A 26,971-nucleotide genomic window follows, 5' to 3' on the forward strand; every position below is an offset into this window, starting at 1 on the left:
CGATAAATACAGCCTTGATCCCTTGGTGCCAATGAGGACACCACCGAATCTGTATGTGTCTTCTGTATTGGACCCGATGCTAACTAATCCCAGGGCCTGCTGCTAGCACCCAGTATCAAAGTAGCTGGAGACCCACTCAATGCCAGTGCATTCTCAGTGGATGCCGAAATTGGAGCAGCATGGAAGTCAATGTGGCCGGTGCTGAAGTTGATGGTCCAGCCTTTAAGAAGCCAAAAAGATGCTCCATTTGAGCCCACTGAGTTTTCATCTGCATTGTTAAACAGAGATCACAATCACAAGAGTCATGATCTGGCCCAAAGCACAAGATGCACCAATTGTCCGTAGAAGAACACACACGTCTACACTTGGCGCACCTTTTGAAGCCATGGGTATTCTGTGACGTCAAAAAAAAAAAAAAAAGAATATCAGGTAAATTAAACTCAACCTTGAAGAAATTTTTTTTAAAGGGGGGGGGGCAGAGTTCAAACTGAGGATGGGGCTGCAGCCTAACGGCACAGCCATGCCCAAAAAAGAAAACTTGTAAAGCTGAAAGACTAATAAAATACGAGGGTTGAGGGAAAAAACTGACTAAAAAAAAATACTAGAAAAAGAAAAAAAAAAATACCCGCACGGGAAGGCAAGTCTTGAGCCAAAAACGCAGCATGAGGGAAAGAACACAGGAATGTGCTCTCTCAGCTCTGTGGAAAAACTAAGACTGGAGGACCCGCACTCATACAAGTCACCAGCACACGTGCAGTAGGACGTTGCAAGAAGTTTCTACTGTACTCAGTAGTCAGTGTCCACACCAGGCTCTGTCGGATGACGCCATCCAGATGCAGGAATAAGAAGGCCTGCTAGTCCTTGGAGAAGCAGTACACTTCAGCAGGATGCGCATGTGGTTTTGGGGGAAAATGTAGGCAGGACAACTGACTGACTAATATGGAACTCCAACACTACCTTAAGGAACTTAGGGTGCGTGCAGAGTACTACTCTATTGTGGTGAAACTTAGTGTAAGGTGGATCAGCTACTAGGGCTTGAAGCTCTGACTGTGAGCTGAAGTGACTGTCACCAAAAACACAACTTTTCCAGATCAAACAGTTCAGATGACCGGAATCAAGTGTCTCAAAAGGAGATTTTATCAGTTGGGTGAGGACTATGTTGAGATCCCATGACACAGTTGGAGGTTTGACAGGAGATTTTGTCAATAGCAAACCTCGCATGAAGCGAACAACTAGAGGCTGTACAGAGATGGACTTACCTCCCACCAGTGATAAGCACTGATTGCACCTTTGATGAACTCTTACAGAGTTGGTTATCAAACCAGACACAGAAAAGTGCAGGAGGTATACAAGCAGTTTTTATATAGGGCAAATGACAGGATCTAAGGCCTTGCCCTCACACCAGGCAAACCTCCTCCACTGAAATGGAGAACACCTCTTAGTGGAGTGTTTCCTGGAGGCCAGCAAAATGCAGGAGATTCCTTCCAGCAAGTCTAAGGATTCAAATTCCACACTTTCAACATTCAAGCCATGAGAGTCAGGGATTGGAGGTTGGGATGCAGAAATCCCTCGTTCTGCATGGGTCGGAAAACATTCCAAGTTCTACAGACCTTCGGAGGAAAACTCCAGAAGAGGGAGCCAGATCTGCCTCTGCCAGTAAGACATGATTAGGATCATAGTTCTAGTCTTGTTTGAGTTTCAGCAAAGTCTTCTCTTATGAGAGGTATCAAGGGATATACACAGAGAAGTCCCTTCCTCCAAAGTAGGAGAAAGGCATCAGACGCTAGTCTGCCATGTGATCTAAGCCTGGAACAGAACTGGTGGACTTTGTTGTTGAGATGAGTGGAAAAAAAAATCAGAGAGAATGCCCCATTCTCGGAATATGGGCTATGCCCATGTTAAGAGACCACTCATGCGGTTGCAAAGCCCTGCTCAGTCTGTCCACCAGGCAGTTGTCCTTTCCTGGTAGGTGTGTGGCTCAAAGTACCATTCCGTAAAGGAGGGCCCACTGCCATCTCACATGAGGGTTAAGAACCCGTACCCCCTGCTCATTTACATAGAATATTGCAACCCAATTGTCCATTTGAATAAGAATAATTTGTTTCTGTAGCCGATTTCTGAAAGCCTTTAGGGCATTCCAAATGGCCCTCAACCTGAGGAGGTTGATATGAATATCTGTTTCCTAAGCAGACCAAGTTCCCTGGGCGTGAAGCCCATCTACATGAGCTCCCCATCCTAGGTTGGATGCATATGTTGTAAACACCTTCTGAGGAGGCTGAATTTGGAATGGTAGTCCCACAGCCAAATTCAACTGAACTGTCCAAAAGAGTTAACTCTGGTGGAATCTGGATTGCATCTGCTAGATTTCCAGTCACCCGAGACCACTGGAAAGTTAGGATCACTGGGCCCGCTCTCAGAGCCATGGCATGGGAGTGGCATTTACTGTTGAGGCCATGTGGCCCATCAATCTGAACATTTGCCAAGCTGTGACCTGCTTGCTGCTGTGGACCTGTGAGGCTAAGGTGTCTGCTCTCAGTTGTGGGAGAAAAGCCCAACCCTACAATGTATTAAAGCAGGGCTCCTATTTATTCCAAATTGCTGGACTGGAAAAAGGTGGGACGGGGTAGTTTATGACAAACCATAGGAGCTCCAATACCTGAATAGTTAGGTGCATTGACTCCAACGTCCGTTGCTGCAATGTGCTCTTGACCAGACAATCGTCCACATAGGGAAATGCAGGAGTTTGCATAAATACACCGCTACCACTAGAAACTTGATTCATACCCTGGGAGCTGATGTGAGGCCAGATAGAAGAATGTTGTACGGGTAGTGGTGTTTCCCTATCTGAAGTCAGATACCTCCTGTGACTGGGAAGTATTGAAATGTGGGTATAGGCATCTTTCAAGTTCAGAGAGCATAGCCAATCATTTTCCTGAATCATGTGCAAAAAGGGTGCCCAAGGAAATTATCCTGAACTTCTATTTGACCAGGAATTTGTTCAGAGCTCTTAGTTGTAGGATAGGATGAAATCCAAAAGGCTTTTTGGCCACAACAAGTACCTGGAATAGAATTCCTTCCTTTCTTGCCTGGTGGCACAGGTTCGACCACATTGGCCTGGAGAAAGGGTGACCTCTTATACAAGTAACTGTTTGTGCTGAGTGCTGATGTACGAAGCACTCAGTGGGCAATTTGGTGCCTTGACATCAATGCAGGGTGTAACAGACAGACTATTTGAAGAACCCACCAATCAAAGGTTACAAGGGGCCACCTTTGTTCATAAATTCAGCCTCCTCCCCTTCCCAGTAAGCCGTCCAGGACAGTTACTTTGAGCGCCACTATGCTCTCCTGAAGCTACTCAAAAGCTCATCCCTTGTTTAAACTGGGTAGCAGGCTGGGCTTCTGAGGGCAGGACTGACAAAGCTGAGCATGCTGGGCCTGGGGGTTATGAGCAGTACGAGGTGATGAAAATCTACGCCTCTAGGAGTAGTAGGGTAACTGCCTAGGCTCACTCAAAACTTCCTAGAAGAGGAGGCTGCAGCTGCAGGTTGCCAACAGATTGGATGGTATCTATGTTTCTTGATGAGGTCTGCAATCTCTTTTACCTTTCTCCAAACAGGTTGTCACCTCAGCATGGTATATCCTCCAAACTCTTCTGAATCATTGATTCTAGGTCAGAGACACACAGCCATGAGAGTCTCCATATCCCTACACCCATGGCAGAGAGTCTAGACGCTATATCAAGAGAATCATATGCGCCCCTCGCCACATACTTTCTACACTCCAGCTGCTTATTGGCCAATTGATGAAGCTCTGCAGTCTGCTCCTATGAGAGAGAATTTGCAAAACTTAAGAGTACTGCAGATTAAAGACTTCAAGTAAAGGCTCGTATACAGCTGACAGGACTGGATGTGGTCAATAAGCATTGAGGCCTGAAAAGCTTTCCTCCCAAATGAGTCCAGTGTCTGAGCCTCTCTACCTGGGGGTGCAGAGGCCTGGAACTCCTAGCTCATTTGAGGGCAGATTTGACCACCAGAGAGTGCTGAGGCAGCTGAGCCCTCTCAAATCCAGGAGCCTTCTGGATACAATACTGCATATCCACCTTTTAGGTGCAACATGCACTGAGAAGGGATATTCCCAGTTCTTTGTCAGTGCATCTTTAAGGATAGGGTGGAATGGTACTGTGACCCCTTTGTTTGGAGGAGACTCAGTCTAGGACAGTTAACATTTCTGCCCTAGGCTCTCTCTCAGTCTCTAAATTTAAATGGGATGGCAGAAGTCATCTCCCTAACAAAAACAGAAAAAGAGAGAGACCCTCAAGTGGAAGTTTCTCTCTCTTGAGGTGGGGAGGGATCAAAGGATATCCCATAAGACAACTCCTCCGAGAAGCAGTGTGAGTTCTCCTCAGAGTCCCATATACAGTCCCAATCAGATTCTTCACCATACTCAGACCGGGCTGAATGAGTCTGTACCTGCCTTGGCTCAGTGGAACTATATCCATACCCCGAAGAGCACCGAGGTACAGCCCTACACTCTGACTCCACGAGTCCTCCCCCTCCCCACCCACGTCTAGTGTTATACTGTATTTCAACGTTGTCACCCTTCGAGGTGCCAGCATTGAGGATCTCTGCACAGGCATGGGCTGAGCCTCAGGAAGAAACTGGGTCTGATCTGCAGATGGCACCAGTGTCCTCAATGTCAGTTTGAAGCTGCAGCATCTGTGCTAGCTCCTCCCTAAGCATGGCTTGGAACCAAAGGAAGGCATTAGAAAAGGAACTTTGTAAGGCTAAGTGCTTTGAAAATACACCTCACTGTCACCTCGTCCAAAGAGTGGGGAGCACTCCTCTGGTGCTTCATGGGTACTGGCGAAGCCGATGCCCTGGTGCTCCCAGCACCACGCCTCGATTAGGACTGATGCCTGTGCTTCTTTGCCTTTCCCCAATGCTCATCACTGCAGTCCTTTGATCCCGAGGATGGCGTCGAACCCATAAGTGTCCTCAGTGTCAGGTACGATGCTCTCAGCCCCCGATGTAGAGAGGTGGAGACCATCTCATTGCCAATACACTCCCAGTGGATACTGAAATCTTGGCAGCCATCGAGGTCCATGCTTCTGGTGCCAGTGCCAATGACAATGTATCAGCCTTAGAAGAGCCAAAACGTTTCTGCTGTTGGACCTGCCATGCCCTCTGTGTCATCAACTGCATTTGAGAAGAGTTAGGCACATGGTCAGGCCCAAGGCACCCAACGTACCAAGATTGTGAGTCCGTCACAGAAATCACCCAGTTACACTGGGTGCTTCTCTTGAAGCCACTGGGGATCTTCTGGAACTTCAAGAAAAGATCTGCAGACAAACTCCTCGGTTGTGAACCAAAAAAGGGGAAGCGTTCAAATTTCCAACTCATGAAAAATAAAGGAAACGAAGAGCCAAAAAAACTAGTTAAAACAAAGAGACATTAGAAAATAGCCTAGAAAACAAAACAACAACAAAAATAAAAACCCACATGGGAAGGCACAGCAAAAGAGATACACGCACTGAGAGAACATAAAATGTGTCCTCCCTGTTCCGTGAAAGAAATGAGACTGAGGGACCCGTACTAGCACGGCAGGTGAGAAGGCACCAGCTCGCGTGATGGGATGCTACTAGAAAGTTCTCAGTCTCGCTAGTCAGTGTCTGCACTGAACTCCATCTGATGACATCACCCAGCTGTGAGACTACAAGACCTGCATGCCCTTGGACAGTCCGTTTCTACCTTGATCCAACGTTCCACACATCCCATCAACAAGAACTAACAGCGAAGTCTCTGTTCCATATCTAGTCCAAAAAAATATACCTGTCCAGCAGTCAGCTCAGCCACAAGTTCCAAATGATCAAACATTGAATGACTACTAGTTCAAGTATTTTCCCTACAAATGGGAGCTGGTTAATCAGCCTAAAATGATCACCTTAAAATAGTCAACCAACAGAGCTATCTTTAGCAATTGGACTAACTCTAGACACCTGGAAAAACTCTTTTCTGCAATGAGACAGTGCTAACTTCCTTCATCAACCAGGCTAGAACAAACATCCAGTGGTGAGCCACATGATCGCATTTTCCAATAAATCTAAAAATCAACTAATGGCACTCAATCTAACTGCTCCTCATCCCTCTCTATTATATCTCTATATAATCTTTCACCTTTCTCTTAAAAATATCATAACTACTCCCATACTCTTACTAACTCTTCCTCCAAATATATCCCATACTCCAAGGCTACCTTTCTTTTTCCCCACAACCCAAACTACTCTTTCAACTTATCAGCAAAACGCCACTGTTTTACCTCCTTTGCATATCTATTACAACACCTAAGCACTCTCTTTAATGCTTCTTTCAGCTTCAATTGATGATTACAACTCTACATAGAAGAATGGATAAGATGTGATTTCCTCAACTTCCTTAACTCATCAGTAAACCTTAACACTTTATTTGATCTTATAACTACCCTTTTCATTGCTGCAGCCATCTCTCGTCTTCCACCGACCCTTCCCTTAAAGAGTGTGACAATCACCAATCTGCTGTCATTGACTTTATCCAACTGTGTGGCTGTAAAATTCTGCTGTCCAGAAACAACACCCATTACAGGTATACTACCACACTCTACCTATCTCCAAAGTCAAACTACCTTCTACTTTTCCATTCGATAAATGAAAGGATGTGTATTTGAAGTTGGAAAAGTGCTGTGTTCAAGTGTAGTTACTTTTGAAATTGAGGTGGAATGCAGATCTCTTGGTTTTTAGCTAACAAGCTCATCCTTTGCAGCTATAATACACCTTTTCTTAATATAACCAATCAGGTATTCTTGTCTCTCCTGAACAGGATAACTTGGCAGCTCTACAGCTGTATCTATTATGCTGCTCCATTCAGAGCATATGCTTTCTCAGTCCCCTTGCTCACTGATCTAGAAAAACAGTGAACCCTGCTAGTACCTTGCATTTTCTGATGACAAATGTGCATAAAGTACTCACTCACACATTCACCCAGTAAATAGGATATGATAGATACCTTTAATACGATGTCAGCAGAATAAGCAGCTCACACAGCTTCTGATGCTAGTCCAAAGTAAGACCTTGGATACTTAAGGAGAAGCCTCTGGAAAGCCCAATTCACATTGTGCACGTTGATTGCAAGAGAGCCTTATCTTTTTAACATGGAGTAGACTAAAGCATTTGAAGTTCATCCAGCATTTGTTATAAGGTAATATGTATGCATTCATTTAAAAAAAAAAAATTGGTATACCAGCTCTCAATCCAAAACTATATCAAAGTTTACAACAACAGAATAATCACTGAAAAACAAACACGAACAAAACTATTTAAAAAAAAAAAAAAAGACCTGGAGCTGCTATTACCAAATGCCCTCTATCAGTTGGTTGAAAACAATGATCTCCCATGACACTGTAGGAGGTTTCATATCTTCTTTCACACCTTACAGTGCATCAGATGAATCTAGAGTGCTGCAAAATGACTTTTCCTCTCATGAAAGGAGTAAAGCCAAGAATCATTTTAGAATCTATATTTGCTGGGCAGTTAGCACTGCACAAAATGAAGATATATACCTGTATCAGGTATTCTCAGAGGACAGCAGGCTGGATATCATCACTGATGGGTCGTCGTCCGCGAAGGCCCAAGAGACTGGAACTAGTCCAAAAAGAAAGACTTTTCTAGAACGCGACGTCGCGCGGGGGGGGCCGACGCACTGCGCATGCGCGAGTAGCTTCCCGCCCGCGAAGCATGTCCCCTCAGTTTCTAAAAAGCAAAAACTATAACAGGAACAACTCCAAAGGGGAGGAGGGTGGGTTGTGATGATATCCAGCTTGCTGTCCTCGGAGAATACCTGCTACAGGTATGTATCTTCATTTTCTCCGAGGACAAGCAGGCTGGATAACATTCACTGATGGGGTATCCCTAGCCCCCAGGCTCACTCAAAACAATGAACATTGGTCAATTGGACCTTGCAACAGCGAGGACATAACTGCGATTGACCTAAAAAGAAAGAGTGCAGGCTGGAACAGAACAAAAATGGGCCTAGTGGGGTGGAGTTGGATTCTAAACCCCAAACAGATTCTGCAGCACCGACTGCCCAAACCGACTGTCACGTCGGGTATCCTGCTGAAGGCAGTAGTGAGATGTGAATGTGTGGATTGATGACCACGTTGCAGCCTTACAAATTTCTTCAATGGAGGCTAACTGACACACTGACGTAGCCATGGCTGTAACATTGTGAGTCGTGACATGACCCTCTAGAGTCAGCCCAGCTTGGGCATGAGTGAAAGAAATGCAATCTGCTAGCCAATTAGAGATAGTGCGTTTTCCGATGGCAACTCTCTTCCTGTTGGGGTCGAAAGAAACAAACAATTGGGCGGACTGTCTGAGCTTAGTCTGCTCCACGTAAAAGGCCAATGCTCACTTACAGTCCAAGGTGTGCAACTTGTCCTCACCAGGGCGGGTATGTGGACGGGGAAAAAATGTTGGCAAGACAATTGACTGGTTCAGATGGAACTCCGACACCACCTTCGGCAAGAACTTAGGGTGAGTGCGGAGGACTACTCTGTTATGGTGAAACTTGATATAAGGTGCATGAACTACTAGGGCTTGGAACTCACTAACTCTACGAGCTGAAGTAACAGCCACCAAGAAAATGACCTTCCAGGTCAAGTACTTCAGATGGCAGGAATTCAGTGGCTCAAAAGGAGCTTTCATCCACTGTGTGAGAATGACATTGAGATCCCATGACACTGGTGGAGGTTGACAAAAGCAAACATCTCATAAAAAGAACTACTAAAGACTGTCCAGAGATAGGCTGACCTTCTACACGTTGATAAGCACTAATCGCACTAAGATGAACCCTTACTGAGTTGGTCTTGAGACCAGACTCTGATAAGTGTAGAAGGTATTCAAGCAGGGTCCGTGTAGGACAAGAAAAAGGATTTAGGGCCTTGCTGTCACACCAGACGGCAAACCTTCTCCATTTGAAAGAATAACTCTTTTTCGTGGAATCTTTCCTGGAAGCAAGCAAGACTCGGGAGACACCCTCTGAAAGGCCTAAAGAGGCAACTTCTATGTTCTCAACATCCAGGCCGTGAGAGCCAGAGACTGGAGGTTGGGATGTAGAAGCGGCCCTCGTTCTGAGAGATGAGGGTCGGAAAACAGTCCAATCTCCACAGTTCTTCGGAGGACAACTCCAGAAGAAGAGGGAACCAGATCTGACGGGGCCAAAAAGGTGCAATCAAAATCATGGTTCCGCAGTCTTGTTTGAGTTTCAGCAGAGTTTTCCCTACTAGAGGTATGGGAGGATATGCATACAGAAGGCCCTTTCCCCCAATGAAGGAGAAAGGCATCTGATGCTAGTCTGTCGTGGGCCTGAAGTCTGGAACAGAACTGAGGGACCTTGTGATTGATCTGAGTGGCAAAAAGATCTATCGAGGGGGTGCCTCACGCTCGGAAGATCTTGCAGACAACATCCATGTGCAGAGACCACGCGAGAGGTTGCGTTATCCTGCTCAGTCTGTCAGCCAGACTGTTGTTTATGCCTGCCAGGTATGTGGCCTGAAGAAACATGTCATGACGGCGAGCCCAAAGCCACATCCGGACGGCTTCCTGACAGAGGGTGAGATCCGGTTGTTGGTGTAATACATTGCAACCTGTCTGAATTAGAATGATTTGGTTGGACAACCGATCTCTGAAAGCCTTTAGAGCGTACCAGATCGCTCGTAATTCCAGGAGGTTGATCTGAAGATCCCTTTCCTGAAAAGACCAAGCTCCTTGAGTGTAAAGCCCATCTACATGAGCTCCCAACTCCAGGAGGGATGCATCCGTCGTCAGCACTTTTTGTAGCTGAGGAATTTGGAAATGACATCCCAAAGTCAGATTGGTTCGAATGGTCCAACATTGAAGGGAACTGCAAAAATTGGTGGAAAGATGGATTACATCATCTAGATCTGCTGTGGCCTGACACCATTGGGACGCTAGGGTCCATTGAGCTGACCTCATATGTAGACATGCAATGGGAATCACATGAACCGTGGAAGCCATGTGCCCTAACAGCCTCAACATCTGCCGAGCTGTGACCTGTAGAGAGACGCTAAAGCCGAGGACACCAGGGCCAGAAGATTGTCTGCCCTTGCCTGGGGAAGATAAGCTCGAGACGTCTGTGTGTCCAACAGAGCCCCAATAAACTCCAATTTCTGTACCGGGACAAGGTGGGACGGGATAATTGATTACAAAGCCCAGTAGCTCTAGCACTTGAATAGTCATCCATATAGATCGTAGAGCACCCACTTCCGAGGTGCTCTTCACCAGCCAATCGTCAAGATAAGGGAAGACATGTACTCCCAGTCTGCGTAGCGATGCTGCAATAACTGCCACGCACTTTGTAAAGACCCTGGGCGCAGACGCCAGACGAAAGGGCATTACACAGTACCGATGCAAAACCGAAGATACCTCCTGTGAGCATCGAGATGTGGGTATAGGCATCCTTTTAAGTCCAGAAAGCATAGCCAATCATTTTCCTGAATCATGGGAAGAAGGGTGCCCAGGGAAACCATCCTGAACTTTTCTCAGATCAGGAATTTGTTGAGGCCCCTTAGATCTAGGATGGGACTCATCCCCTGTTTTCTTTTGCACAAGGAAGTACCTGGAATAGAATCCCTGCCCTTCTTGCCTTGGTGGAACAGGTTTGACCGCATTGGCCTGTAGAAGGGCAGAGAGTTCCTCTGCAAGTACCTGCTTGTGCTGGGAGCTGAAGGACTGAGCTCCTGGTGGACAATTTGGAGGCTTGGATGCCAGCTTGAGGGTGTATCCTAACCGGACTATTTGAAGAACCCACCTGTCTGAGGTTATAAGAGGCCACCTTTGGTGAAAAAAATATCAACCCCCCCTCCCCCCAGCTGCACTGGAGCTAGTCAAAAGCCCGTCCCTTGCTTTTACTGTGGAGCCGAAGGGGCCTTAGGCGCACGTCGCTGACGGGAGCGAGCATGCTGGGAGCAAGCCTGAACAGGCTGTCGAGAACAGGAGTGTACCTATGCCTATTATAGGAATAGGGAGCACTCCTCCTCCCTCCAAAAAACCTCCTGGTTGAGGAGGTAGTAGCAGAAGACGCCCGGTGGGAGAGAGAATCCATGGCATCATTATGCTTCTTGAGGGTATCAACCATGTCCTCAACCTTCTCTACAAAAAGATTATCCCCCCAGCAAGGAACATCCGCCATTCGCTGCTGGGTCCAGGTCAGAGACACGCAGCCATGAGAGTTTGCGCATCACTATACCTTGAGCAGCTATTCGGGATTCCACATCAAAAGTGTCATAAGTACCCCTGGCCAGGAATTTACAACATGCCTTCAAGCTCCGGAGGAAGTGCTTCAACTAAACTGGACAGTTGCCTCACCGAGTTCCGTAAGTGGATGCGCCTGTAGAGCTGGTACGTTTGGATTTTGGTGTCGAGCATCGTGGCCTGATACGTACGCCTCCCAAAAGAATCCAGGGTCCTAGACTCTCTAGTACTGATGGTTGATTCTGCTTTCAAAAGAGCCACCATAGAATCGTGAGGAAGTCGGGCCTCACCATCACAGGCTCTCCATGGACTCTGTACTGGGACTCTGACTTCTTAGGGACGACTGGATTAGATAGAGGGCAAGACCAATTCTGCATAAGCACTTCCCTGAGTGTATTATGCAGGGGGGCCGTTGCAAACCTCTGCAGGTGGAGAAGGATAATCCAGGACCTCGAGCATCTCAGCCCTGGGCTCATCCACAACCTCCATGGGAAATGGAATGTCCTTAGACATTTCCTGCACAAGGATGAGAAGGAAAGACTCTCAGGTGGAGACATCCTTACTTCAATCGGTGGAGTAGGATCAGAGGGAAGCCCACAGGAGTCTTCCTCCGAAAAATACCTGGGGTCCTCCTCCTCTTCTCCCCCCGAGCGCTCATCTTCGGTATCGGACAAAAGCTCTCTAAGAGCAGCCCGAACCCAAGCCTGCCTTGACGTCGAGGATTGATGACCTCGTGGGGGTGTCGAGAAGTCACCTGGACTCTGGCGAAGCTTCCTCCACCGACGTCGAGTGGGAATCGACCCGGGTAGCAGCCGGCTCCTCGCAGGTGATGGCCCAGATGCCACCTCCACAGTCGGTACGGAAAGCGCAAGCACCCCTGACAGATGCAGATTGGCGAAGCAAGCCTTCCAGAAGTTCTGGTAAAAGGGCTCTGATGCGCTCGTCGAGAGCAGCCATCGGAAAAGGCTGAGGGGCCGGTGCAGGAGTCGGTGCCGAGATCTGAAGGGGCTCGAGAGCCGGTGCCAGGCTGCCAGGTGACCGTCATGGTGACATCTTGTATGGAGGGTGAGCGGTCCTCCCGGCATCGACGCTTCTGAAGTGCCGAGGCCCTCGGCTCCCCAGAGCTCCCGGTACTGAACATAGGAGATCGATGACAGTGCTTCTTAGCCTTTGCTTGACGCCCGTCAATAAGGCTCCTCGGTACCGACGAGGACATGGAATCCGCTCGCCTCCTCGGGGCCGGGTGGCCTCGAGACAGGTGGAGACCTGCTCAATGCCTCACTGCTCCCAGCTCGGTGCAGTCTATCGGCAGCCATTACCTGGACTCTCGTTGTCACAGTTTCCCTCGACGCCGCTGACCTTGGTACCGTTGTCGATGCCAACTTCGAAGGACCTGATCGATCAGCAAAAGGTTTCTTGTGTTGAGCCTCCCGAGCCAGTTGGGTCCGCCTCTTCATTAAATTTACACAACTTACAATTAGCTGGAAGATGGTCAGGCCCAAGGCACTGAAGACAGCACGCGTGGGGGTCGGTACCCAAGATGGTCCGGTTACAGCGAGTACAAGGCTTGAAGCCGCTGGGAGTCTTCGATGACATGGGCGGAAAAAGAGCACCGGCTAAATCAAACGGCTCGATGATGCCAAAAAAGAGAGACAGAAAAAAAGGAAAAGACCTGGCCAAGCAGCCTGAGGACGGCCGCAACGAAAACAAAAGAAAACTTGAAAATTTGAGAAAAACTGAAAAATAGGGGGAAACTATACTAGTATTTTTTTTTTTTTTTTTAACACAGAATGAAAAGAAGAAAAGGGGATGCAAAAAGCAAGAAATACACGGTTCTCCTGAGCCGAAAAATAAGATGCGCAAACACAACTCTCTCCCAGCGCGGATTAAAAAGAACTGAGGGGACACGCTCGTGTCGCGGGCGGGAAGCTGCTCGCATATGCGCAGTGCGTCAGACCCCACACGACGTCGCATTCTAGAAAAGTCTTTTTTTGGACTAGTTCCGGTCTCCTGAGCCGTCGTGGATGACGATCCATCACTGATGATATTCAGCCTGCTTGTCCACGGAGAAAATAAAGCATCTACAGCTTCTTAGCTGATGTGCCTGTGCAGGAGGAGATTAAGCTTTTGGATCTCATTTTGGATGCTCAACTTACAAAGAAAGAACAAATTCTGCATATGGTTCAATCAGCTTTTCATCAACTGTGGTTACTGTTTCGTTTGAAACCTATGTTATGTTTGACTGATTTCGAGACTTAGCCAGGTTATGGTTTTGTCAAGGATTGACTGCAACTCTCTTTATTTGGGGGTTCCAGAATATAGGCTTAAATTGTTACAAATTGTGCAGAATGCAGCTGCCAGACTGGTCTCTGAAATCTCCAAATTTAACCATATTACACCAGTTTTCAGGCAACTTCACTGGTTACCGTTGAAGCATAGAGTGCAATTTAAAGTTTTGACCCTGATTCATCAGGTAGCTCATGATAAAATCCTTTGGTTTTTTTTGGAATAATTTTCAAATCTTTTACAATTAGTGCCTTCTGTATATTATACTGTAACTCAAGCTTCAGCATTTTCTATTGCTGGAACACATGTGGAATACACTGCCTGGTCTCTTGTATGTAAATACAAGTATTCAGTAATTTAAAAAAAAACAGCATTTTGTCCATTCTTTTGATTGATGGGCAATGTATTGATGGAGGGGTCATAATGGCAGCAGTTGATATCTGTTTTGATGGTAGATTGTGTATTTTATTATGTATAATTTTATGGACCCGCTTAGGGTATAATAAGCAGGTTAGAAATGTTTAAAATAGTTTTATTCATTTGATTGACCAGCTGGTCAATGCACCAAAATCAGTTTTACAAAAATCACTGAGGTCACAGAAATTAATCAGGAAATGTGAAAGAAAAGCCTAGATATGGCGCATCAAAGCAGTTTACAATAAAATAGACTACAATTAGAAGAAGGGAATGGATTAGAAAAAGGTTCACAAACAAACACAGTGAAGGTGACAACAAGGATGATGAAAAACATCCAACGGACTCTATGAGTTCACATCAGAAGTTTATTAGAAAAAGGCTCAAAATTACATCATCCCAAAAACCCATTCACAGCCTCCTGGGATACAGTGAGAATGCCTATACATTATGAGTTACTCCCTAACATATCTCAGCTCTAATAGTCACCCAACTACCAGACAGATGAATAGATCCTAGCATATATTCTTCACTTTGGCAAAGAAGTGTCTTCTCATGGCAGCCCTGCTCCAAATCATGACAACTAACCAATGTGCAGCTTAGCAACTGATAAGACTAATGAAGTAACAGAAGTTTATCCATGCTATTAAACTAAGTATAGGGACTGATACAGGAATGAAGTAACAGAAGTTTATCCATGCTATTAAACTAAGTATAGGGACTGATACAGGAATGAAGTAACAGAAGTTTATCCATGCTATTAAACTAAGTATAGGGACTGATACAGGAATGAAGTAACAGAAGTTTATCCATGCTATTAAACTAAGTATAGGGACTGATACAGGAATGTGATGAAAAAAAAATGATGTAGGGCTATTTTTCAAAACTAAAACACAGCACCTCAAGAAAGGGGGGGGGGGGGGGAGGGAAAGGGGACAAACACACCAATCCATATTAACATTTGAACATTCAATGGCTTAATTCAAACCTTTAATGTGCATACTTTTCAGATCCACTTAAAGGATTATATACCAAAAACATCTAATGCACCTAAATGCACTAACCAATTAGGGCTAGACAAATTATATGAGGTGGATATATGAATACATAAAAGATATAGATTAACCAAACTCTTTGGTTTGCATTTGGCAAAATTGTGTTAGCTTGTGATTATCCACTTACTTGCTAATTTAGCCTGTAATCCTGAAGGTCCAGGTTTTGAAGTCTCTGACTTGGAAGAACCTGGGAGAGACAGTTTTGTTTTAGGTAAACTAACTTTTGGGCTAAAACGAGCTGCCCAGTCAAATTTAGAAGAGCCACTACTTTTGGTCTGCTCTTTTTCTCGACTGCTTCTTCGAGGACTGGGACTGGATGCAGAACGGGAACGTCTGGCCTTACTCTGGTCTTTTCCTTGTTTCACTCTGGCACCCTGAGGTACAGTGGAAGAAGCAGAGGCAATAGCTGAAGAGGAAGAGGATGTAGAGGCAGAAGAAGAAGAATCAGTGATGGTGCTACACCCAGCTTTGGCTGCGGTTGCTGATTTTGAAGCCAGCTTGGTTGGTTTTGCAGATCTCTCTTCAGCACCAGTTGAATCAACTGCTGTATTACTCTTTACACAAGATAAATTCTCTGTCCTTTTTCTTTTCTGGTTTGGGGAGCTACCAGTAGCTCCACCCTTCCTGGTATAGGCTTTGCTTGTTGATGGCAATTGTGCAGATTCTAAATGCTGGTCTTGATCTATGTGTCTCTTCTTAGATTTACAATGAGGTTTGTGTGTTTCTGAAGAAGTCTCAGTATTCCGAAGTGATTTGGGTTTTTTAGCAAAGCTAGGAGAATTGGTCCTATTATAATCTGGACTAGCACTGCGTTTCACACCTCGAGAACTGTCTTTCTTAGACACGTGCCCTGTTTTCTGTCTTTCTGAAGTATGTATTCGTTCTGGGTCCTCTTGTGGTATCAAAACAGTAGAAGAACTGCAACCTCTGGAAAAAGGAAGCATATATTAGCAATACTGAGCATCAAACGTCTATGCAATATGAAACAATTCTGAAGTACTTAAAGAGAACTGCATTTTGGCCTCCTCTAATTTGAATATTTTCAGCTGAAATCATGTTTGGTGTTTTTGAAACTCTTAAATATACTATACAGAAATTTCATTGCACCCACACATGAAGGCCACACATTAAAATACAATTTAGCACTAAGTAAGCTGATCTTACCTTCTGGATGTCCAGTATTATATAGAGGGAGTGGGGAGGAAACTGGGTAAGTGTAAATAATGTATATGTAAAGGAAAAGTATATTGTCATCGAGAATTTATATATACCTGTTTGTCTTCAGCTATGTTGAGCTGTACAGCTCATTCTTTTATTTTAACAGTTTCAACCTAATACATTTCATGACCAGGGTCAAATTTAGGATTATAGTATCCATAAGCAACAGACTGGTGGAGAAAGAACTGGAGAGTGAAAGGGTCTTGAATCACAGATTTTGGGTGCCTTCATAATTTGGTGCCCTATGCATTTGCCATATGTTGCATATGCCTAAATCCAGCCCTACCCACCGCATTTCAAATACAAGTAATTTTGCAAAAACTTGAAACTGCTAATAAATCAAAAGGCTGATGGAGTGTACTAGTAATGCATCTTAAAGCAGCAAAAACATTGCATGGCCTAAGTTTCTTCCACCTGCATTCTAACACAACTGCTTTTTAAGATTCAGCAATATCTAATACATTCATTAAGGGATGCCATAGAAATCATCAACAAAGCTAGAAAGAAGACAACATTTAAATTTTAACTATATTTTTGCAATAAAATATATGGACTTTTTTGCAATGCTATTCCTAATCAAAAGCTTATTTTCTTTATCTTTTTGTAAACTAGGTGTTCATTTTTCATTCAGAATTTATATACAGCAAATTGATAAACTACCATTCTACTGAATAAAAACTACAATAATCAAGACCTCTTAGGCTGCTCTGTCATTAATCAATTACGTTTTAAATTTAGTATTCACCATTCCCCTGACTGTATCCTATGCCTGTAACAGCACAAAAGGAAGCGTTTTAAAGCACAATGTAGAAACTTAAAAGCAAGCAAGGACAAGGACACAGCATATAATATCCAAATCAGAAAGTAGGTTTTCTGAGTTTTCTTCACTCAATTTCCCATTTCAAACAAATCAAATAAATGACATTTCAGTAACAGTAAGGGAAAATTAGGTTCTTACCTTGGTAATTTTCTTTCCTTTAGTCATAGCAGATGAAGCCATTATGTATGGGTTATGTCCATCAATCAGCAGGGGGAGATAGAGAGCACTCAAATTTCACAGTGCCACATGGTCAGCTAGCTCCACTGCCTCTTCAGTATTTGATGCTTCCAAAGCAGTATAACAAACCACAATGGGAATAACATGAACTTTCCACACAGCGAACGATGGCCCCATAACAAGGGCATAAACTCAAAAGGAGGGAATGAACACATTCCTCCTGGAGGGAATAAACTCGTCCTCCTCTTTGTATTTATGGAGGGAATACAGACATCCTCCTGGAGGGAATGAACTCAACCTCCTATAAGTGAACAAGAATCCTGAAGACTGTTTTCCAACTTTCTCCAAAGGAAGGATTAGAACTTCAGGAAACAAGAACAGAACCTGAAACAGATTCACATCATACAGACAATCATACAGGGAGGGCTCATGGCTTCATCTGCTATGACTAAAGGAAAGAAAATTACCAAGGTAAGAACCTAATTTTCCCTTCCTTGTCATCAAGCAGATGAAGCCATTACATATGGGATGTATCAAAGCAATCCCTATATAGGGTGGGAACAAGTCATACCACGCGCTAGCACTTTTGCTCCAAAACGCGCATCCCTCCTAGCAGCCACATCCAGTCTGTAATGTCGGGCAAAAGAGAGCTTTGAAGCCCATGCTGCTGCACTGCAAATCTCATGAAGAGAGAGTGCTCCAGTTTCAGCCCAAGAGGAAGAAATCGCTCTTGTAGAATGTGCCTTAAAGGCTACAGGCGGAGGCCGGCCGGCAAGCAGATAAGCTGAAAAGATAGCTTCTTTGAGCCAGCGGGCAATAGTGGCTTTAGACGCTAGAGACCCTCTGCGAGAACCTGATAGTAAAACAAACAAATGATCAGAGGTCCTGAAAGAATTAGTAACTTGCAGATACTGCAACAGAGTCCTGCACACATCCAACAGGTGCAACTGCCCAAAGGATTCTGGAAACTCCTCCTTAACAAAAGAGGGTAGAAAAATAGGCTGGTTTAGGTGAAACGCTGAAACCACCTTAGGCATGAAGGCACGGTACGAACCGTGACCCCGGACACTGAAAATTGCAGAAATGGGTCTCGACAGGACAGCGCCTGGAGATCTGACACCCGTCTCGCCGAAGTAATGGCCACCAGAAAAACTGCCTTTAGTGTCAAATCTTTCTCTGAAGCTCGCCGTAGCGGCTCAAAAGGAGAACCCTGCAGAGCCTTCAAAACTAGCCCCAGGTTCCAAGCTGGACAAGGTGCCCGCAAGGGAGGACGGAGCCGAAGCACCCCTCTAAGAAACCATGCCACATCTGGATGAGCAGCTAAAGACACGCCTGCAACCTTACCATGAAGGGAGGCCAATGCTGCCACTTGCACCCGCAGGGAATTATAGGCCAAGCCTTTTTGTACACCACCCTGCAAAAAGTCCAGAATCGGCGAGACAGGAGCCCGCATGGGTGTGATCGCTTTTGAAACACACCAAGCCTCAAACTGGCACCAGATCCTGGCATAAGCCACGGAAGTGGACCGCTTGCGGTCCTGCAGGAGAGTGGAAATAACATTGGAATAGCCTTTGTCTCTCAATTGCGCCCTCTCAATAGCCATGCCGTAAGACCAAAACGGCAGGCGTCCTCCATGGCCACCGGTCCCTGCGACAACAGGTTCGGTACCAGAGGTAAAGGAAGGGGAGCCTCCACTAGCATCTGTCGGAGGTCCGCATACCAAGGCCCCCTGGGCCAATCCGGGGCGATGAGAACCACTTCTCCTGGGTGAACCCGAATCCGCAGGAGCACACGCCCTATCAAGAGCCACGAAAGGAACACATACCAGAGGCCCAGAGGCCAGGGTTGAGCCAAGCCATCTAAACCGGCTGAGCGAGGATCTCTCCGTCTGCTGAAAAGCACGGGACTTTGGCAGTTGAGCTTGTCGCCATAAAGCGAATGCTACATACCTGTAGAAGGTATTCTCCGAGGACAGCAGGCTGATTGTTCTCACTGATGGGTGACGTCCACGGCAGCCCCTCCAATCGGAATCTTCACTAGCAAAGTCCTTTGCTAGCCCTCGCGCGCACCGCGCATGCGCGGCCGTCTTCCCGCCCGAAACCGGCTCGAGCCGGCCAGTCCAGTATGTAGCAAGACAATACTCTTAAGGGAAGACACAACTCCAAAGGGGAGGCGGGCGGGTTTGTGAGAACAATCAGCCTGCTGTCCTCGGAGAATACCTTCTACAGGTATGTAGCATTCGCTTTCTCCGAGGACAAGCAGGCTGCTTGTTCTCACTGATGGGGTATCCCTAGCCCCCAGGCTCACTCAAAACAACAACCATGGTCAATTGGGCCTCGCAACGGCGAGGACATAACAGAGATTGACCTAAAAAATTTTACCAACTAACTGAGAGTGTAGCCTGGAACAGAACAAACAGGGCCCTCGGGGGGTGGAGTTGGATCCTAAAGCCCAAACAGGTTCTGAAGAACTGACTGCCCGAACCGACTGTCGCGTCGGGTATCCTAATGCAGGCAGTAATGGGATGTGAATGTGTGGACAGAAGCCCACGTCGCAGCTTTGCAAATTTCTTCAATGGAGGATGACTTCAAGTGGGCTACCGACGCAGCCATGGCTCTAACATTATGAGCCGTGACATGACCCTCAAGAGCCAGCCCCGCCTGGGCGTAAGTGAAGGAAATGCAATCTGCTAGCCAATTGGATATGGTGCGTTTCCCTACAGCCACTCCCCTCCTATTGGGATCAAAAGAAACAAACAATTGGGCGGACTGTCTGTGGGGCTGTGTCCGCTCCAAGTAGAAGGCCAATGCTCTCTTGCAGTCCAATGTGTGCAGCTGACGTTCAGCAGGGCAGGAATGAGGACGGGGAAAGAATGTTGGCAAGACAATTGACTGGTTCAGATGGAACTCCGACACGACCTTTGGCAAGAACTTAGGGTGAGTGCGGAGGACTACTCTGTTATGATGAAATTTGGTGTAAGGGGCCTGGGCTACCAGGGCCTGAAGCTCACTGACTCTACGAGCTGAAGTAACTGCCACCAAGAAAATGACCTTCCAGGTCAAGTACTTCAGATGGCAGGAGTTCAGTGGCTCAAAAGGAGGTTTCATCAGCTGGGTGAGAACGACATTGAGATCCCATGACACTGTAGGAGGCTTGACAGGGGGCTTTGACAAAAGCAAACCTCTCATGAAGCGAACAACTAAAGGCTGTCCTGAGATCGGCTTACCTTCCACATGGTAATGGTATGCACTGATTGCACTAAGATGAACTCTTACAGAGTTGGTCTTGAGACCAGACTCAGACAAGTGCAGAAGGTATTCAAGCAGGGTCTGTGTAGGACAAGAGCGAGGATCTAGGGCCTTGCTGTCACACCAGACGGCAAACCTCCGCCAATGAAAGAAGTAACTTCTCTTAGTGGAGTCTTTCCTGGAAGCAAGCAAGATGCGGGAGACACCCTCTGGCAGACCCAAAGAGGCAAAATCTACGCCCTCAACATCCAGGCCGTGAGAGCCAGAGACTGGAGGTTGGGATGCAGAAGAGCCCCTTCGTCCTGCGTGATGAGGGTCGGAAAACACTCCAATCTCCACGGTTCTTCGGAGGATAACTCCAGAAGAAGAGGGAACCAGATCTGACGCGGCCAAAAAGGAGCAATCAGGATCATGGTGCCTCGGTCTTGCTTGAGTTTCAACAAAGTCTTCCCCACCAGAGGAATGGGAGGATAAGCATACAGCAGACCCTCCCCCCAGTCCAGGAGGAAGGCATCCGATGCCAGTCTGCCGTGGGCCTGAAGCCTGGAACAGAACTGAGAGACTTTGTGGTTCACTCGAGATGCGAAGAGATCCACCAAGGGGGTGCCCCACGCTTGGAAGATCTGGCGCACCACTTTGGAATTGAGCGACCACTCGTGAGGTTGCATAATCCTGCTCAGTCTGTCGGCCAGACTGTTGTTTACGCCTGCCAGATATGTGGCTTGGAGCACCATGCCGTTCCGGCGAGCCCAGGTCCACATGCTGACGGCTTCCTGACACAGGGGGCGAGATCCGGTGCCCCCCTGCTTGTTTACATAATACATGGCAACCTGGTTGTCTGTCTGAATTTGGATAATTTGGTGGGACAGCCGATCTCTGAAAGCCTTCAGAGCGTTCCAGATCGCTCGTAACTCCAGAAGATTGATCTGTAGATCGCGTTCTTGAAGGGACCAGCTTCCTTGGGTGTGAAGCCCATCGACATGAGCTCCCCATCCCAGGAGAGACGCATCCGTGGTCAGCACTTTTTGTGGCTGAGGAATTTGGAAGGGACGTCCCAGAGTCAAATTGGTCCAAATCGTCCACCAATACAGGGATTCGAGAAAACTCGTGGACAGGTGGATCACGTCCTCTAGTCCCCCAGCGGCCTGATACCACTGGGAGGCTAGGGTCCATTGAGCAGATCTCATGTGAAGGCGGGCCATGGGAGTCACATGAACTGTGGAGGCCATGTGGCCCAGCAATCTCAACATCTGCCGAGCTGTGATCTGCTGGGACGCCCGCACCCGGGAGACGAGGGACAACAAGTTGTTGGCTCTCGTCTCTGGGAGATAGGCGCGAGCCGTCCGAGAATCCAGCAGGGCTCCTATGAATTCGAGGTTCTGCACTGGAAGAAGATGGGACTTTGGGTAATTTATCACAAACCCCAGTAGCTCCAGAAGGCGAATAGTCATCTGCATGGACTGCAGGGCTCCTGCCTCGGATGTGTTCTTCACCAGCCAATCGTCGAGATATGGGAACACGTGCACTCCCAGCCTGCGAAGTGCCGCTGCTACCACAGCTAGGCACTTTGTGAACACCCTGGGCGCAGAGGCGAGCCCAAAGGGTAGCACACAGTACTGGAAGTGGCGGGTGCCCAACTGAAATCGCAGATACTGTCTGTGAGCTGGCAGTATCGGGATGTGTGTATAGGCATCCTTCAAGTCCAGAGAGCATAGCCAATCGTTTTGCTGAATCATGGGGAGAAGGGTGCCCAGGGAAAGCATCCTGAACTTTTCTTTTACGAGATATTTGTTCAGGGCCCTTAGGTCTAGGATGGGACGCATCCCCCCTGTTTTCTTTTCCACAAGGAAGTACCTGGAATAGAATCCCAGCCCTTCTTGCCCGGATGGAACGGGCTCGACCGCATTGGCGCTGAGAAGGGCGGAGAGTTCCTCTGCAAGTACCCTCTTGTGCTGGAAGCTGTAAGACTGAGCTCCCGGTGGACAATTTGGAGGGTTTGATGCCAAATTGAGGGTGTATCCTTGCCGGACTATTTGCAGAACCCACTGATCGGAGGTTATGAGAGGCCACCTTTGGTGAAAAGCTTTCAACCTCCCTCCGACTGGCAGGTCGCCCGGCACGGACACTTGGATGTCGGCTATGCTCTGCTGGAGCCAGTCAAAAGCTCGCCCCTTGCTTTTGCTGGGGAGCCGCGGGGCCTTGCTGAGTCGCACGCTGCTGACGAGAGCGAGCGCGCTGGGGCTTAGCCTGGGCCGCAGGCTGTCGGGAAGGAGGATTGTACCTACGCCTGCCAGAAGAGTAGGGAACAGTCTTCCTTCCCCCGAAAAATCGTCTACCTGTAGAGGTAGAAGCTGAAGGCTGCCGGCGGGCGAATTTGTCGAATGCGGTGTCCCGCTGGTGGAGAGACTCTACCACCTGTTCGACTTTTTCGCCAAAAATGTTGTCCGCACGGCAAGGCGAGTCCGCAATCCGCTGCTGGATTCTATTCTCCAGGTCGGCGGCGCGCAGCCATGAGAGCCTGCGCATCACCACACCTTGAGCAGTGGCCCTGGACGCAACATCAAAAGTGTCATAAACTCCTCTGGCCAGGAATTTTCTGCACGCCTTCAGCTGCCTGACCACCTCCTGAAAAGGCTTGGCTTGCTCAGGGGGAAGAGCATCAACCAAGCCCGCCAACTGCCGCACATTATTCCGCATGTGCATGCTCGTGTAGAGCTGGTAAGACTGGATCTTGGACACGAGCATAGAGGAATGGTAGGCCTTCCTCCCAAAGGAGTCTAAGGTTCTAGCGTCCTTGCCCGGGGGCGCCGAAGCATGTTCCCTAGAACTCTTAGCCTTCTTTAGGGCCAAATCCACAACTCCAGAGTCGTGAGGCAACTGAGTGCGCATCAGCTCTGGGTCCCCATGGATCCGGTACTGGGACTCGATCTTCTTGGGAATGTGGGGATTACTTAATGGCTTGGTCCAGTTCGCAAGCAATGTCTTTTTCAGGACATGGTGCAAGGGAACAGTGGACGCTTCCTTAGGTGGAGAAGGATAGTCCAGGAGCTCAAACATTTCAGCCCTAGGCTCGTCCTCCACAACCACCGGGAAGGGGATGGCCGTAGACATCTCCCGGACAAAGGAAGCAAAAGACAGACTCTCGGGAGGAGAAAGCTGTCTTTCAGGAGAGGGAGTGGGATCAGAAGGAAGACCCTCAGACTCCTCGTCAGAGAAATATCGAGGATCTTCCTCTTCCTCCCACGAGGCCTCACCCTCGGTGTCAGACACAAGTTCACGAACCTGTGTCTGCAACCTCGCCCTGCTCGACTCAGTGGAGCCACGTCCACGATGGGGGCGTCGAGAGGCAGACTCCCTCGCCCGCATCGGCGAAGCTCCCTCCGCCGACGTAGTCGGGGAGCCTTCCTGGGAGGTGGCCGCGGTACCGACGTCGGGGACCTCAACCTGGGCGATGGGCCAGCCGGCGCCACGCTCGACGGTACCGGAGGCGCAAGCACCGCCGGTACCGGAGGGGTAGGGCGCAACAGCTCTCCCAGAATCTCTGGGAGAACGGCCCGGAGGCTCTCGTTTAGAGCGGCTGTAGAGAAAGGCTGTGAGGTCGATGCAGGCGTCGACGTCAGTACCTGTTCCGGGCGTGGAGGCTGTACCGGGCTGTCCAGAGCGGAGCGCATCGACACCTCCTGAACAGAGGGGGAGCGGTCCTCTCGGTGCCGATGCCTGCTGGGTGCCGAATCCCTCGGCGACCCAGAGCTCTCGGTGCCGACATGGGGAGGAGACCGGTGTCGATGCTTCTTCGATTTCTTCCGAAGCATGTCACCGGAGCTCCCCGGCACCGACGAGGAGGACGTCGAATCCATCCGTCGCTTCCTCGGGGCCGAGACTGAAGAAGGTTGATCTCGGGGGGGCTGTACCGCAGGAGCCCTCAGGGTAGGAGGAGACCCACCCGAGGGCTCACCGCCACCAGCAGGGGAATGGACAGCCCTCACCTGCACTCCACCCGATGCACCACCGTCCGACGACATCAGCAGACGAGGTCCTGGTACCACCGACGTCGATGCAGCTATCCGATGTCTCGGCGCCGATGCAGAGGCCCGATGCCTCGATGCACTCGATGCAGGGGCGGCCGAGGAAGATGGTCTGGACGCTGACGACGTCGATGCACTCCAAGATCCCGGTGCCGATGCCGACGAAGAGCCCGAGAACAACACGTTCCACTGGGCTAGTCTCGCTACCTGAGTCCGCCTTTGAAGAAGGGAACACAGACTACAGTTCTGAGGGCGGTGCTCGGCCCCCAGACACTGAAGACACGACGAGTGTCGATCAGTGAGCGAGATAACCCGGGCGCACTGGGTGCACTTCTTGAAGCCGCTGGAAGGCTTCGATGTCATGGGCGGAAAAATCACGCCGGCGAAATCAAAAGCCGAAATGGCGAAAATTGAAGCACCAAAAATTTAGAGGGAGAAAAAATCTCGACCGAGGCCGAAAAGAGGCCTACCCCGACGACGAAAGAAAACTTACCGGGGCAAAAAGCTGGAAGTACGGGGAGGATTGACACGAAACCCGGTCGAAGGGTTTCCGGAGCACTTCCCGACTAACAAAGCTTTCCCGAAGGAAAAAAACACGCTCAAACAGAATTTGGACGCGCGAGGTCGACTTTCCGGGGCTCGACACGGCGAAAACACGACCGTACCGAGTGCGGACAAAAGAAGGCTGGCCGGCTCGAGCCGGTTTCGGGCGGGAAGACGGCCGCGCATGCGCGGTGCGCGCGGGCGCGCGAGGGCTAGCAAAGGACTTTGCTAGTGAAGATTCCGATTGGAGGGGCTGCCGTGGACGTCACCCATCAGTGAGAACAAGCAGCCTGCTTGTCCTCGGAGAATATCCATTACGGGCTTGCCCCATTTGGCACATATCTGCAGGAATACTTCGTCTGCCAGTTCCCATTCCGCTGGATCGATTTGATGCCTGCTTAATCGGCTTGCACGTTGCTCTGACCTGCAATGTGAGCTGCCGATAGAAACTGTAGATGCAGCTCGGCCCAGTGGCAAATCTGTTCGGCCTGCGCGGCCAGCGCTCTGCACTGAGTGCCGCCTTGTCGGTTTATGTAGGCCACTGCTGTCACGTTGTCCGACATCACACTGACAGCCAAACCTTCCAGGGTCACTTGAAAGGCCAGAAGCGCCTGAAACACCGCTTTCAACTCTAGGCGATTGATGGACCACTCCGACTCTTCGGGTGTCCAAAGACCCTGGGCATGCTTCCCCTTGCAATGTGCGCCCAAGCCCTTCAGGCTGGCATCTGTCACCACCAGGCACCAATCGGGGAGCGCCAGCGGCATTCCTCACCACAGCATGCTGTCTGAGAGCCCCCACTCCATGCTGAGGCGGGCCGCAGGGAGCCAAGAGAGTCTGCATTGATAATCCTGAGATACTGGAGACCATCGTTGAAGCAGGGAATACTGCAAAGGTCTCGGGTGCGCTCTCGCCCAGGGCACCAAATCCAAGGTGGCCGTCATCAATCCCAACAGCTGGACAATGTCCCAAGCTCGCGGGCGGGGCATCCTCAGGAGCAGACGGACCTGATTCTGAAGCTTGCACCGCCTTTCCTCGGGTAGGAATACATATCCCGAGTCTGTGTCGAACCGTGCCCCCAAATATTCTAGAGATTGCGAGGGGGGTCAGGTGACTTTTGGCTACATTACCGACCCAGCCCAGAGATTGCAGTACTGAGACCACTCTGGCTGTAGCTTGATGGCTCTCTGTTGCGGAGTCCGCTCTGATGAGCCAGTCGTCTAGGTACGGGTGAACCCGGATACCTTCTCGCCTGAGAAAAGCAGCTACTACCACCATTACCTTGGAAAAGGTTTGAGGAGCTGTGGCGAGGCCCGAAACTGGAAATATTTTCCCATCACCGCAAACCGCAGAAACTTCTGGTGCGGGGGCCAAATTGGAATGTGCAAGTAAGCTTCTTTCAGGTCCAGAGACGTGAGAATCTCTCCTGGCTATACCGCCGCACTGACGGAGCGCAGGGTTTCCATGTGAAAATGCCGCACTCTTAGGGACTTGTTTAATTCTTTTAAGTCCAGAATAGGGCGAAAAGACCCACCTTTTCGCGGCACCACAAAGTAAATGGAGTAGCGGCCGCAGCCGAAATCGGTGGGAGGCACCGGGGGAAACCGCCCCAATGTGAATCAAGCCTTGTAAGGTCTCCTCTACTGCCGCCCGTTTGGCGGCAGAACCGCATCGGGACTCCACTAACACGTCTCTTATCGGGGCATCGAATTCTATTCAGTATCCTTCTCTGATCAGGTCCAAGACCCACTGAACTGAGGTAATATCTTGGCCCACTCCTCGAGAAAGAGGGAAAGACGTCCTCCTATAACAAGAATCGAGGAGGGGGCCGGCGCACCCTCATTGAGAGGGTCGCCCTTGAACTCCAGGTCTTGAGCCTGCTG

At 48.6% G+C, this 26,971-nt stretch overlaps 1 protein-coding gene across 1 annotated transcript in view; it reads right to left on the bottom strand.

The window, feature by feature from the left end:
• TRIP12 (thyroid hormone receptor interactor 12) overlaps positions 1-26,971 on the bottom strand; it is a 470,187-nt gene that overhangs the window by 374,679 nt on the left and 68,537 nt on the right. The window contains 1 exon segment of the mRNA XM_030216098.1: positions 15,185-15,984. Coding sequence (XP_030071958.1) covers positions 15,185-15,984 — 800 coding nt within the window.

This window comes from Microcaecilia unicolor, chromosome 10 (genome assembly GCF_901765095.1).
Source record: "Microcaecilia unicolor chromosome 10, aMicUni1.1, whole genome shotgun sequence".
Lineage (NCBI taxonomy): Eukaryota > Metazoa > Chordata > Amphibia > Gymnophiona > Siphonopidae > Microcaecilia > Microcaecilia unicolor.